Raw genomic sequence first — 14951 nt, 5'->3', positions numbered from 1 at the left:
TTAATGGTTAAATCCCTAGAATAGTGCCTCGAATATATCAGTGCTCAGTAAATATTTTCTTTCCCCCTGGTTGACAGGAGAAAGCATCCCAGCCAAACTGGTCCTGGTCTCTGACAATTCAATCGTCCAATATCTGTGACCATTGACTGGGAGCAAGACCTTTATTTGAGACACTGTGGATACAACAGTGAGGAGATAGCAGCGTCTCATGGCCCTTAGAGAGCATAAGAATATTGGAGAATATCAGCCACATGAGAATAAATAACATGTTTGTGATAATGCTGTGAGGAAAATGAAGAATAAGAGGTAAGAGTGACCGAGTGGCCTGGTGATGGACAAGATGGCATTGAAACAGAGATCCTAATGGCTCAAGGGAGTGAGACTCGAGGTAGTGAGACACGTGTATAAGTGGGGGAAGAGCATTCCAGGCAGAGGGAACAGCCAGGGTAGAGATGCTGATCAGGAGGAAGGGGACTGAAACATTCTAGATCAGCCATGGGCAAACTATGGCCCGCGGGCTGGATTTGGCCCTTTGGAAATAATAAAACTTAAAAAAAAAAAGGACCGCACCCTTTTATTTAATGATGTTTACTTTGAATTTATATTAGTTCACACAAACACTCCATCCATGCTTTTGTTCCGGCCCTCCGGTCCAGTTTAAGAACCCATTGTGGCCCTCGAGTCAAAAAGTTTGCCCACCCCTGTTGTAGATGCAGCAAGGAGGCGTGGGAGCAATGTGAGAACAGAGAGGTGGAGGGAAGGACAGGGAATGGGGGGTAGAGGGAATGAGGTGGGGGGAGGACAGAGAATGGGGACTAGAGGGAATGAAGTGGGGGGAGGACAGGGAATGGGGAGTAGAGGGAATGGGGTGAGGGGAGGACAGGGAATGGTGGTAGAGGGAATGGGTTGGAGGGAGGACAGGGAATGGGGGTAGAGGGAATGGGTTGGAGGGAGGACAGGGAATGGAGGTAGAGGGAATGGGTTGGAGGGAGGACAGGGAATGGGGGGTAGAGGGATGAGGTGGGCTCGTGCATGGCCTTGCAGATAGGAGTTTGGCTCATGCGTGGGCAGGAAACTCATGGGACGGAGGGTATGCCGCTGAGGAGTGATGGGATCTGATAGGTCTTGGAAGGCTCCTTCTGGCTGTGTTTGTACAAGAAGCACTAATAGTGGGGAGGCCCAAAGACACAATCTATGGCCTCGTCTTCACTGGTTCTCCCCTCGCTGCAGGCCTGGGAGTGGGTGGGCCTGGATTTCCTGATGCCAGAGCCAGCCTGCCTGCCTCTCCTTCAGGGCCACCACCCTCTGCTGGGGTCAGATGCAGGATGGGGAGGACCAGGCACCCCCAGGGAGTGTCTCCAGGGGGCACCGGGGAGCCAGATAAAGTGTTGCCCTATGCTCAGGGATTGCATATGGCCTATGTAGGTGTGTCCATGTATATGTATGTGTGCATGTGTGTGTGCATGAATTGCGTGTGTGTGTGTGTGTGTGTGTGTCCATTTCTGGGACAGAGTTGGAGAATGAGCACCTCTCCATTCACCTCTCAGCTTTGCACACTAGACACTGGTGTCTCTCTCCCCCGTGACATGTCCTTGCTGACCAAGGACTTGGGCTCCTTCATCCCCTGTGCTCACTGACCAGGGTCCTCTTCCCCATGGCTGCCTGCTGCTACCCAGGCTGATGGGTCCACTTGGTCTGGGCTTTGTAAATAAGACACTAATGGGCTAACACACTTTTCCTCCCCACCCGCCCTGAGGGCCGTGGCACTAAAATCACGTGGCAGATTCCGAATCCTGAAGACAGGGTTGGCAGCTGCATAGCCGCTTGCTGCCACTGTCCTCTCCTGTGTCTCCAGCAGGTACTGCCCACCCATCACACTCATCTTGCCCACTGAGCCCAGACTTGTCCTCAGCATCTTCCTTAAATCAGTGCTGCACTAAAAATCAATTGACAAGGGTAAATGAAATAACACTTATCTAACCACCCTCCTGGAGGTGTTTTGGTTCTGCCTCTGGGGACTCTAATCCTGTGACACTAGTGATGGAACTTTTGGCCACTGCATCCATTTGCTGAGCAAAAGAAAGAAGGGTGGGAACCACTTGTTCCTGCGCAGCCTAGCCCTGAGCCCTCAGCCCAGGGGTCAGTGCCCGGAGGACAGCAGGATGCTGGCAGTTACCAGCCGCCCACTCAGAGTTCCTCCCTGGCAGGTTGTGGGACCTGGGGCAGGTCAGTTCACCTCTCGGACCCTTGGCTTGCGTTTGCTGCCCCGTCACAGGGTTGGTATAGCCGTAGCGATCCAATGATAACATACATGTGAGTGTTCTCTGAAGCTTATAAAGTGCCCCACACGTGGAAGGGGTGACGGTGATAAGATTCTGTTCTGCTGATGGGTTTTCACTGATCTGAAGGTTTTGGCTTGAGGTAGGATTCCACCCTGTAAACCTCGAGGGTCCCGAGGTTGGCGGTCCTGTTAGCACTGACAGATGGGCAGAGGCATAGCTTAGATGTGTAACAGGCCAAACATGCCCGGAAAATGGAGGGAAGGGGTCACAGAGCAGGCATCTGAGGTCCTGGCCCTGATGCTGCTGCTGACCTGCTGTGTAGCCCTGGCCAGACTCTTAAACCCTTGGCCTAAGGTGGATGATGCTTGCACATTCTCCCAAGTCCCAAGAGGGTAAATGGTGATGGAAACCCAGACCACCATACAGATGTGAGTTGTTACTACTTGTAACTTGGCACAAAGGGGCAAAGCATTTGGCTCAATGACAAGCTTTCCCATCAGGTGGGAACTGATATGTGACTTCACCAAGCAGGGAAGACCCTCGGGGCCAGGGTGAGAGGGTTTCGGGACTGCATCGCTGCTTCGCCTCAGCTGCCCCAGCCAATCCGTGGCCCCTGCTGAAGCCAGACAGAGCTTGGCAGACTGGCTGGGCCAGCAGTGCTGGGGCCACGACCGCTAAGCCCCGGGCTTGGGGGAGGGGAGTGGAGTCCGTGACTCTTTAGCAGGCAAAGATGAGAGAAGGGAGAAGGAGAGAGAGGAGTGAAAGAGGAAGAAAAAAAACGGAGGAGGAGACCAGCAGAAGCTGGAAGAAGCGGAGTTGGAGAAAGGAGTGATGGAGGAAGGGAGCTGTCTCCCTGTTGAGAAGGAGAATTTTCTAAGGGAGGGCTGGTCTTCCCACTCCACACCTCAGAGTAGGTTTTGCGCCTCGCTTATCGGATTATGCCCCCAGGGCAGGGGCTGGGCCTCTCCCCTCAGACGGTGGGCTCCCCCATGCAGGGACCAAGGGTAGCAGAACATACTCCTCCCAGACTCTCCAAGGTGGGTGACCTGCCAGGGGCCCCCATACTCCTGGGGTGCAGACCTCCACCTGGCTGACTCCTCTGCTCCCCTCTCCTCTTCTCCCTGCCCAGGGTTCACGGACACCTTCAACATGGACACCAGGAAGCCACGAGTCATCCCTGGCTCCAGGGCCGCCTTCTTCGGCTACACGGTGCAGCAGCATGACATCGGCGGCAAGAAGTGGTGAGTGAGAGCTGCCACCCCACGCAGCCCTGAGCTCCCCACTCCTGGCCCACCACTCTGCCCCTGAACCCCACAACTGCCAGACTGGTCCTCACAGGAAGACACCCCATTCCCAATGACTTGCCTTCTTCTTGTCCTGGTGGATAGAGGCTGCCTAAGATCTGCCCCTGACTATGAAACCTCAATCTCCTCAGCTGAGAAATGGGAGTGAACACCCCTCCTCCTCCAGATTGTGTGACAGCACAGTTAGCAGGCACCCTGAGACCAATGGCTACCCCCTCCCACCCCTCTCAGGGCCTCGGTGTCTCATCTGTGGGCAGCGCCTCTGGTCCTGGCTTCTTAGAGAACTGTGTGGGGTGACTCTGAGGGGGGTGTGTGAACATGCTCACAAGCTAAAACAGAGGCAGCGGTGGAGCAAAGGGAAGTGAGAGCGACACGGAGTGGAGGAGAGGGCCGGAAAGATCCCAGGCCCCCTTTCGGGAGGGGGCAATTGAGAGGAGGGAAAGATTTGTCATGATTTTCAAAATAACTTTACTGGATGATATTTTACATATCATAAAATTCACTCATTTCAAGTGTACAGTTCCGTGATTTTTTTTTTAAGTAATTGACCAAGTTGTGCAGCATCACTGCAAATCCGATTTAGAACACCAGCATCAGCCCAGTCAGAGCCTCATGCACCTGTGCTGTCAAAGGCCATCCTCCTCCTCCAATTGGTTGTTAGCTGATGGAGGCAAGGCCTTCGTTCCATCCTGAAACAGGAAGGGCAAGGCCTCTGCCTGGCCCTCCTGGAAGCCCTTGCGAGTTCAGAGACCAGGGGTCACTGGCGATTAATGCCCTAGGCTGACCTCTTCCAAAGCTTCCCCTCCCCAACTGCTTCCTCCCCAACCTGCTTCCCCCCAACCTGCTTCCCCCCCAACTGCTTCCCCCCCACCTGCTTCCCCTCCCCACCTGCTTCCCCTCCCAACTGCTTCCCCTCCCCACCTGCTTCCCCTCCCAACTGCTTCCCCTCCCCATCTGCTTCCCCTCCCCACCTGCTTCCCCTCCCCATCTGCTTCCCCTCCCCACCTGCTTCCCCTCCCCACCTGCTTCCCCCCAACTGCTTCCCCCCCACCTGCTTCCCCTCCCACCTGCTTCCCCTCCCACCTGCTTCCCCTCCCCACCTGCTTCCCCTCCCCACCTGCTTCCCCTCCCAACTGCTTCCCCTCCCACCTGCTTCCCCTCCCACCTGCTTCCCCCCCACCTGCTTCCCCTCCCCATCTGCTTCCCCTCCCCATCTGCTTCCCCTCCCACCTGCTTCCCCTCCCCATCTGCTTCCCCTCCCCATCTGCTTCCCCTCCCACCTGCTTCCCCCCACACCTGCTTCCCCTCCCCAACTGCTTCCCCTCCCCACCTGCTTCCCCCCCACCTGCTTCCCCTCCCCATCTGCTTCCCCCCCACCTGCTCCCCCTCCCACCTGCTTCCCCTCCCACCTGCTTCCCCTCCACCTGCTTCCCCTCCCACCTGCTTCCCCTCCCAACTGCTTCCCCTGCCACCTGCTTCCCCTCCCCACCTGCTTCCCCTCCCCAACTGCTTCCCCTCCCACCTGCTTCCCCTCCCCACCTGCTTCCCCTCCCCACCTGCTTCCCCTCCCCACCTGCTTCCCCTCCCCAACTGCTTCCCCTCCCACCTGCTTCCTCCCCCCACCTGCTTCCCCTCCCCACCTGCTTCCCCTCCCCACCTGCTTCCCCTCCCCACTGCTTCCCCTCCCCAACTGATTACCTTCCCCACCTGCTTCCCCTCCCAACTGCTTCCCCTCCCAACTGATTACCTTCCCCAACTGCTTCCCCTCCCCAGCCTCTTTTCTTCCATTTCCCCCACCTCCTTTGTTGTGCTCCATACTCATCAATAGTCAAATTGCTTTATAGCCATTTTTCCAGAAATCTAGACCTTTTTTGCACATGCTGGTCCCTCTTTCCATGTTGTTCCTTCCTTTCATGATATCCTCTCCCACCTTCCCCACTCACCACACCCCACCATTCAGACCTGTCTGATTACCTGTGGCAAAGATAGAGATAGAGGGAAATTTTATATATAGCGAGCGAGAGAGATATCTTACTTGATATCTTTCCATTGTACAGTAAGTGTAGACATCTTAAGTATACAGCTCAGTAAACTTCTACATATGTTTATACCTGGGGAATCACCTCCCAGAACATAACGTAGAACATTTGAAGCTCCCAAAAATCTCCTTTGTGCCCCCCCCCCCACTCAGTGCCCCTCCAGGGAACCACTATTCTGGCTCCTGTCGCCACAGATTCCTTTTGACAGTTTGTAAACTTTATATAGATGCTATCACACAGTAGGTCCTCATTTGTACCTGACCTGCTTTACCCAGCATCACATCTCTGAGGTTTGGCATATTGATGAATGTATTGTACTTCATGCTTCTTCACCAGTGTGTAATAATCCACGGGAGCAACGCACCACAATTTATTTCTTCATTCTGCTATTGATGAACATTTGGATTGTTTCAATTTGGGCTATTTTGAATAGAGAGCCTATTAACATCCTTACCCACGTCTGTTGATGGACATACACCCTCATTCTTACTGGGCTATACCTATGCACTCATTTTTATTGGGTATAGACTGCTGCTCCCAGTTTGAGCTCTAGTTCCCCATGGTCAATAGGAAAGTGCTGTCCGAGAGCGAGTTGGTTGAATGTGGATGTAGCTCCTGCACTTCTCTTTTCTCAAGCATTGAGCTCTGCACTGATGGCTGTCCAGGGCCTGGAAATGGTTGTCTTGTATATTTGGTCTAGTTTTCATAGTGGTTTATGGCTGCATTGAAAGTCCTCTTTCTTATTCTCTTATCAACTTCGATACCACTTCCTCTGAGAAAACATTTATCAGGCTGGATAGTAATTACCTGTTTCCTTGTCTTTCTTCCTGAAATCGGGGATATAATCCTTGGCGTTTAGTAGATGCTCGTAAGAACATACTTTGAAAAACTGAATTATTTGAGCCTCTCTCAGCCAGCCCAGGCATAAGATACACAGCATCCATAATCTTTTCATATAAAGAGTTAAAAATTAAATGGAACTGGCTTTTCCAAGATATAATTTGTTTTGACCAATATTTGTTTATTAAACATCTGTTAATAGATGTTGCCAGGCTCTGCAAAATATTGATTTCGGTAAAACATGGCTTCACTCCTGAATAACTCACAGACCAGTTGAGGAAGCAACACTAATATCCTTGAAATAATTAAAAAACAGTACAAGACAAAATATGACCCGGTATTAATTATGTTCATCTTCGTAAGATGCTTTCTCCATGAAGACTTGCTGGGCCCTTCTCTTTGCCTACAATAGCCTTACCTTCCCCGGGCCTCTCTCTTGTGACACAGATCACCTCCCACCTCATGTCAGAGCTGCTTCAGCCCACAGCCCAGGCTCTTCCTATCTCCTCAGTATGGACTACCTGGCTTTCAGTCCTTACGGCAGAGCTTGCACACCTCGGTCTGCATTTCCTGGGCCTGCAGTGGGGCCAGGGAATCTGTGTTTTTAAAAGTCCTACCCCCCCCCCCCCCCGAAGATTCTAGCAGGGAGACTGGGGCCACGTAAGCGCACCATCTCCCTCCGGTGGGAAACAGCATCGCTCCTCAGCCTCTGCCCCAAAACCCAGGTCCCAGCATTGACCCAGGGAAGGGCCCGCGACTATCTCCCACCACAGGCTCCAGTGGGGTCTGGTCCCCACTGACCAGGTTGGGCGCCTTCTGGAACATCAAGGGCAGCAGCCCCTGGTGTAAATGCTGGAGGAGATGGGACACACCTGGTGGGACTGCCACTTGACGAACTCTTCCCCTTCTGCCCAGCGCACCCCCAACTCAGACCTCAAACCACGCAGCGCTGGCTGGGCACCCGTGCTTCTCACATCTTGAACAGTTTTCCACATGCCCGGGTTTTAGCAACAATAACAACACTCCCAGGCACACAAGAAGGAAAAGAGAAAACAAATTCCTCCCGGCCTGAGTATTCTCTGCCCCTACGTTTTAAGCCTTTGTGCATTTTCAGAGAAATGTAATCCACATGACGCCATTGCACGTCCATTGAAATCATTAGGTCGGTTGGTTTGTAAGAGCACTGGGTGTCCCGGAGCCCAGTGTAGGGTTGGCACAGGGCTTCTCAGGCCGCTGGTCCCTTGGCCCAGGAAGCCTCCTGGCACTGAGATAACACAGAGCTGGGCCCACAAGTTTCCCATTTGTCATTGACGCTCACGCCCCTGGAGGAGAAGCCTCCGCTGTCAGCAAGGCCGGGCACTGAGCCGCCTCCCCTCTAGGGCCCTGGGGAGCAGGAGCCTGACAACACACAGGGCTCCAACAGGAGACGCCTTTGAAACTCAGCGGGCTTTCAGAGGCCCAGGTGAATGCAGGTTCAGGGACATGAGCAACTTGTAAGAGAAGTAGGCTTGTCCCCACTTTACAGGCATGGCAACTGAGACGCCAAGAGAGAGATGACATAATTCGCAAGTGTCAGAGCCAGGTCTGGAGCCCAGACCTTACTAGGCCCAAATGGAGGGAGTTGCACCAAACAGAAAGCAGCCCCAGCCCTGAGGCTGGCCGGGAACATACCGTCTCCCAGGCCTGTGTCCTTCCTCGCTGGCTACGCTGCCAGCCCCATGAGAGAGCGGAGGCTGTGGTGTCCTCAGAGCCCATCACTGGCACAGTCACATAAACAGCATGTGGGGAGAGTGAGTGCTTGGCCCAGCTGGGAAGAGAGGGCGTATGCTCCCAGAGCCCCAGTCCCAGATGATAAATACCAAGAGAGGGCACCCAGAAAGAACTCTGGGAGGTCGAGTAATGGAGAGTGAAGTCCTAACCCAGCAGGCCTGGTGGAGGGAATCTGGGAAAGAAGAAGCCACATTTAGAGAAAGGACACTGTGCCCAGTGGCTGGGGGAGAAGGTGTGGGAAACAGAGCAGTGAGACCAAAGACTGGGAGGGCGAGGATTCTACTTCGGAGGTTTTTAATACCAGGGCAAGAGGGTTGTCTATGGGCTCTGGCGGGTCTGACTCAGTTGGTGCAGCTTCGTCCTGTGCACCAAAAGGTTGCCAGTTGATTCCTGGTCAGGGCACACATCTGCGTTGTGCACCTGAAGATATGTTTGTTTGTTTTTTATTGATTTGAGAGAGAAAGGAAAAGAGAGAGAGAGAGAGAGAGAGAGAGAGAGAGAGAGAGAGAGAGAGAGAAACATCAATCGGCTGCCTCCCACATGCACTCTAACCAGGAATCGAACCCACAACCTAGGTTTGTGCCCTGACCAGGAATCAAACCTGCAACTTTTTTTGCTCCAACCAACTGAGTCACCTGCCCAGGGCCACCAGAGCTGTAATTTTTAAGGTGATCAATTTGGCTACCATGTGGAGGATGGAACTGAGAGAGGAGACCCTGGAAGCGGGGGTCTGGTGGAAAGGCTGTAGAAGACTTGGTGAGTGGAGGGTTGAAAGCGTGGGGTCTTGTTGAAGGGGCCTGCTTTATGAGCACCAATATTTCAGTCATTCATTCTTGAGAACCTGTGCTAAGTCCTGAGAATACAATGGTGAACAAATTTGCCAAGTTCCTACCCAGATGCTGCTTTTCTTCTAGTGGAACAAGACATATTATTAGTTTGTCCATCGTCTGTCAGATGCTGAGATGTGCAACGAAAAAGCATTAGGCAGGGTAAGGGGCTTGGGAGCAGTGGGTGAGGGTTCAGGCTGCTGCCTTACACAGACCATCAAGGAAGGCCTCAGTGCTGGGTGACAGCCATCAGAGACTGAAGGAAAGGGAGACTCTCAGACAATCATAGATCTTTGAGCAAAAAGCATTCCAGGCAGAGGGAATGGCAAGTGCAAAGGCCTGAGAGGTAGGAAGAAGCTTGGAATGTTCAAGGAATGGGTGTGACTGGAGGAGAGTGAACTGGGGCAAGAGTAGAAAGAGCAAGGGCAGAGACAAAGCAGTAGGAGGATGACTGATAGGGAAGACAGTGCAAACACAGAAAAGCAAAATCCAGGGGAGAGACTGTGGGAGATCAGGGGAGCCAAGCTTTGGTCCCATTGGTTTGAAGTATCCGAGGGTCATCTGGGTGCAGACGCCAGCTGGGCCAGCAGCAGGAGACAGGGGCCTTCAGCTCAGCAGGGAGATCAGGGCAGAGACTCAGATGTACTAGAGAACTACATTCTCAGAGGAGCGGTTCAGACAGAAGGAAGGGGAGCGGGTCAGAACCCTGGATGCCTGTGGAGGAGGGAGAGAAGACCAAGGAGGGGGAGAAGGGGCTCAGATTCCCAGAGGGCAGAGGAGGAGAGAATTGTGAGAATAGGGAGGGGCTGCCTGTCCCAGACAGGGAGGGTGGGTGCAGCTCTCAGAGGCCTTAGCACCGCTGCCTCTCCCAGAAGTGGCGGAGGAGGCCTTCAAGCTGAGGGTCTTGCAGCTCTGGGCAAAACTCGGCAGGCCTAGAGCCCTTGAGATGTGAGGACCTACTCCTGAGTACATCCGTGCATACAGAATACATCTAGGTTTCTTAAGATGACTCACTGCAACGGATGCAAAAAGGGTGTGCAAGTACAGCTCCAAGCAGTGGTTCTCAACCTGACAGCCTGCATTAGAACTCCCTCCGGAGTTTCTGGTTCAGGAGGTCCTGGTGGGGCACGAGAAATGGCTTTTCTAACAAGTTCTCAGGTGCTGCTGCTGCTGGTATGGGGACCACACTCAGACCCACCAGCAGAGAGATTTCCATTTCCAGTTTCTTAAGCTGGTGACAGCAGGCAGACACAGAACTGCCCGAACCAGCGCGGGTTCCCAGGCGTGGGGAACTGGGTGCACTGGGAGTGGGGGTGGAGATGCAGTGGGGAGGAAGCTATTTTTGAGGAGATCTGCTCATATCTCATTATTGTCATCCACCCCAAGCCCCTCCCGTCTCCCAGCCCTTCCTCTGCCTCCTCCTACTCTTCAGTTTTCTTCTGTCTTTTCTCCTCCTCCCCTGTCCTTCTCTCCTTCCTCCCCTCTTTGCTCCTGGATGGAAATGCACATGATAGGGGTTGGGTGTCCCTGTAGCCGCCCCTCCTGCTTCTGTCCATTGCCACCCATGTCATTAGTCTCATCAGCCTGAGGTGTACCCTTGAGGGGAGGGGAAGGAAAAGGAGCCCAGCCCAGGCTCCCCAGCACCTGCCCACCTGGCAGGCTGCACTGCCCTCGGGGAGCCACCTGGCTGCTTCCTCCACTGAGGGCAGAGAGAGCTTGCACACAGAGAGGGACAAGGCTGGTAAGAGAAGCTGGTGGGGTGGGAGACAGAAAGAAGCTAGGGGATGTGCCAGCTCCTGAAAAACCATTATCAGAACCTCAGTCTCCTGAATTCTGGGGTGTCTTCATGAGAAACAGAAGCTTCTTGGGGGAAAGGAGATCTTAAACCTGTCATCACCCTCAGCAATGGAAGGACAGACTTGGTGGCCTGACTCAGAGAAAGTCACGATGGGTCCTAGACGGCCTTCCCGCTCTTTGAGGGGCCTTTTGGGGACTCCTTTGCAATAACGCAGGCTGGGTGCTCAGATGCCGAAAGGGCTGTGTGATTGGGTGCCCTGCATATAGAGCTTGAGGCAGAGGAGAGGGAGACCCAGAAACCTGCCGGGCTGGTGAGTACACCTCTGCCAGGGCTAAGTGCAGATCCTGCCAGCAGCCCCGCAGCACCGCCCCCTCCCGCAAAAGCCAGTGCCACACAGGGGACGGGCACCCTCAGCCCGCAGGTCACAAAGTTGAAGTGGACCTGCCTGGCACAGTAGACAACCATCCTTCCCAGAAGCCTCTCTGCTTATGCAGTGTCTGTCCTGGTGGAGACCATGGGCAGAGGCCTGTCTCCTCAGCCTGAAGACGGGGTCGCCATTGCCGGGGTCTTAGGCGGACCCCTTTTCTGGGGCTGAGGTGGGTTGGGGAGGGGCAGGGTTCTGGGCAGGCTCAGGAGGCACAGATGCACAGTACACATGGTGGGCTGGCCTTCAGGGCTACTACACCTTCTGCGGCATCTCCTCTCCTCCTTCCCCACCTCAGCGGCGCTTGGAAGTTGTTTACCTCCACCCCCTTATTTTACAGACGAGGAAACTGAGGCCCAGAGACTATCCCAAGGTTACACAGCAAGTCCGTGGGAAAGCCAGGACTGAAACCAGGTGTCCCATCTCCCAGTCCCGTTGCTTCCGCTTCCTGTGGTGTTTCCATCTGGAGCTGAATGGAAACTGCCCAAGGGTCAGTTCACCCACCTTCCTGGGTCCCTTGTCTCAAGATTACTAAGTGATATCTCCCTGAACTAAATTCCAGTTTGGGTAAGGCATTAGTTACAATGCCTTTATGTACTGACCTTCCAAGATAGCAAATTTGCATTTTCACTGGGATCGTCCATGTCTAAACTCAGAGGCCCACCGATGATATAATTTGGGGCTGATGGAAAAAGTAATCCATGAGGAATAAAACCACAAAAGTTGCCTCTCGAGCCTGGGCTGAGGGTGAAGCCCCGAGCCCTGCCACCCCCTCCCCTCCCAGCGGAAGGTTCCCAGGCCCCATGTGTGACCCTTTCTGCAGGGTGAGAGCCGTGGGGGAGGGAGTACGGATCTTCCTGGGCGGATAAATGAAGGCACATGAGAGTGGTCCTTTCGCAGGAAAAGTCTAGGCTTCAGAACCACACAGGCCTGAGCTCCTTCCCTGAGAAGCCACCTTCCCAGCTGCGGGAACCCCAGCCCATCGCATCCGCCTCCTGCGCCAAAGGGTTCCTAGAGGAGGAAGCAGGAGATGGAGTGTGGAGTGTCTACCACGGGCAGGTGCGGGGTACAGTAGCTCCGTGCGCTGCTCTGTCCCCTGAGAAAGGATAGGGGAGAGGTTTCGAGGAAACGGGCCTCAGGAACTCTCGGCTGGACAGAGTGACAGATGGCATCCACGCCTGTCTCCCCCCCACACCCCCCTTGGGTGCCAGTGCAGGTTGTGAAGCCTGGGGCAGCCTCAGGCTTGGTCGCTGTGGAAGTCTCTCTAAGGAGCATCCAGAGCTCCCTCTTTTCCTGGCTCAGGCCCCCAGCGCGGCTCCCAACACCACAGCACACAAATGCCCTCTGCTATTTTCTCTGGGAACATGTAAAACCCGGCACCATGACTCATTCTGGTTAAAGGATAAATCACTACAGGAGCAAAGCCCACGGTAGGATGAAACCAGCCAATGCATGAGAGAGACGGAAAAAGAGAGAGACACTGTTCTCGTGGGGAAATGTTGGCCCGGGACCCCAGGCCAAGCCACCCCGCGGACCTGGCAGGCAGCATGGACAAACCGAGTGTAAGCGGCAGAGGCTGAAGGAGTGGGAACCAGACAGTGGGCCTCATGGGGGGAGCAGGGGAACCTTGGGGCCTCAGAAGCACAAAGCAGCATTGCGGGCAGCGAGAGCCTGTCAGCGGGGACCACGGGGAGCGGGAGGCAGTGCGTGCGTTTACCGCGCAGCCTGCAGAAGGCCCCCAAGGCTCCCGGTACCTCCAAGCATCGTTTTCCTGGGACTTGGAGAGGATGTCAGTGAGGCCCAGGTAACCTCCGACACTCACACTCCGGTCAGCTGGAGCCAGAGCTACGGGAGGCCTGGCAGGGTCGAGGCAGGGGGCCAACCCCGGGGGTTGGGGAGGGTAAGTCACCCGATCTCAGTAGTGGAAACATGGAAAGAAAAGTCTCCTGGTTACTAACCTCCACGAAAGAAAATAAATTGAATGTGGGCAGTTCAGGGAAGCCAGAAGGATTCGCCAACTCAGCATCTTCTCCAACCGCTGTCCCCCCTCAGCAGCCTGCGGGCTCTTCGCTCTTCCCCCTCCTCCGACGCCAGCGCTGTTGGTTTTGTGGCCCAATGTCCTTCCGAAGTCCAGCAGGGAGAGGGGAACAGAGAGCCTCACACGAGGTGGAGAATAAACTAATGCGTAAATTCACTCCACGGGGGAACGATTTTATTTTTGGGAAGAAAAATGTTAACTGAATCACACTTGGAGAAGTAAGCAAATCATAAGTGACATATAACATACATGTAATGATCATATGCATCTCAGTCAGTGTTTCCTACATGAACATACTCATGTAACTGCCACACTGATCAAGATAGACTTTTGCCAGGACCCTCATCATCAATGTCCCCTCCAAAACTAATCACTATTTTGACCATGATCAAAATTGATTAGTTTAGCTTGCCTTTGAACTTTATAACAATGGAATCTTGTGCTATTTTGTGGCAGACTTGTTTTTATTAAAGTGTAGGTGACATACAAAATTATATGAGCTCTAGGTGTACGACATTTACATACTTAAAATGTGATCACCATGGTAAGCCTAGTAACCATCTGTCACCATCCCAGTTATTACGATATTATTGACTATAGGAAACGATCCATAAAACAAAAAGGCAACCTACTGAATGGGAGAAGATATTTGCAAATGGTTTATCCAATAAGGGGTTAATGTCCAAAATATATAAAGAACTCATACACTCAACATCAAAAAACAAACAACAATCTATTAAAATCTGGACAGAGGACCTGAATAGACACTTGTCCAAAGAAGACATACAATGGCCAACAGACATGAAAAGATGCTCAACATCATTAACCAAAACCACATCAAAATCACAATGAGCTATCACCTCAATCCTGTCAAAATGGCTATGATCAAAAAAGATAATAAATAACAAGTGTTGGTAAGGATACAGAGAAAAGGGAACCTTTGCGCATTGTTGGTGAGGTTGTAAATTGATGCAGCCACTAAGGAAAACAGTATGGAGGTTTCTCAAAAAATTAAAAATAGAACTACCACATGACCCAGCAATTCCACAAAAATGTTAATTAGAAAAGATATATGCACATCTAGGTTCATTGCTGTATTATTTACAACTAGAGGCCCAATGCACGAAATTCATGCAAGAGTAGGCCTTTCTTCCCCTGGCTGCCAGCACCAGCTTCCCTCTGGCACCTGGGACCTGGGCTTCCCTCGCAGCCCTGGCTTCGTCCAGAAGGTTGTCTGGAAGGACATCCACGAGGACATCCAGTCCAATTAGCATATTATGTTTTTATTATTATAGATAGCCAAGATATGGAAGCAATATAGAGAATGACTTCCAATCATTTCATAGGTTTGAATTTTCAAGACTGAGACTCAGTTTTTGCCCTTCGGCACTTTTTCTGTAATTATCATACCTGACACTAGGAAGAGTAAGGCTGACTAGTAATGAATGGCTCCTCTCTCCAGTCACCTAAGCTTCCCATAGATGTCACTAACTCAGGGCAGCATGCACTTTCATTCAGTTATGTGATAAAAAGTGAAAAGCAGAATTGCTTATTGAAAACCACAAAGTTGAATAGATGTGTTTTAAGGTTATATACAAGCTAGAGACCCGATGCACGAAATTCGTGCAA

At 52.8% G+C, this 14951-nt stretch overlaps 1 protein-coding gene across 1 annotated transcript in view; it reads left to right on the top strand.

Annotated features, from left to right (window-relative positions):
• The window catches only part of ITGA11 (integrin subunit alpha 11), a 123162-nt gene that overhangs the window by 24661 nt on the left and 83550 nt on the right, over positions 1–14951 (top strand). Inside the window, exon 2 of the mRNA XM_036305898.1 lies at positions 3412–3523. Coding sequence (XP_036161791.1) covers positions 3412–3523 — 112 coding nt within the window. The remainder of the gene's footprint in view (positions 1–3411; positions 3524–14951) is intronic.

This window comes from Myotis myotis, unplaced genomic scaffold (assembly GCF_014108235.1).
Source record: "Myotis myotis isolate mMyoMyo1 unplaced genomic scaffold, mMyoMyo1.p scaffold_m19_p_1, whole genome shotgun sequence".
In the NCBI taxonomy this organism is placed as follows: Eukaryota; Metazoa; Chordata; class Mammalia; order Chiroptera; family Vespertilionidae; genus Myotis; species Myotis myotis.
Note: the sequence above shows the minus strand (reverse complement) of the source record. Positions and strands in the feature narration are given on the sequence as shown.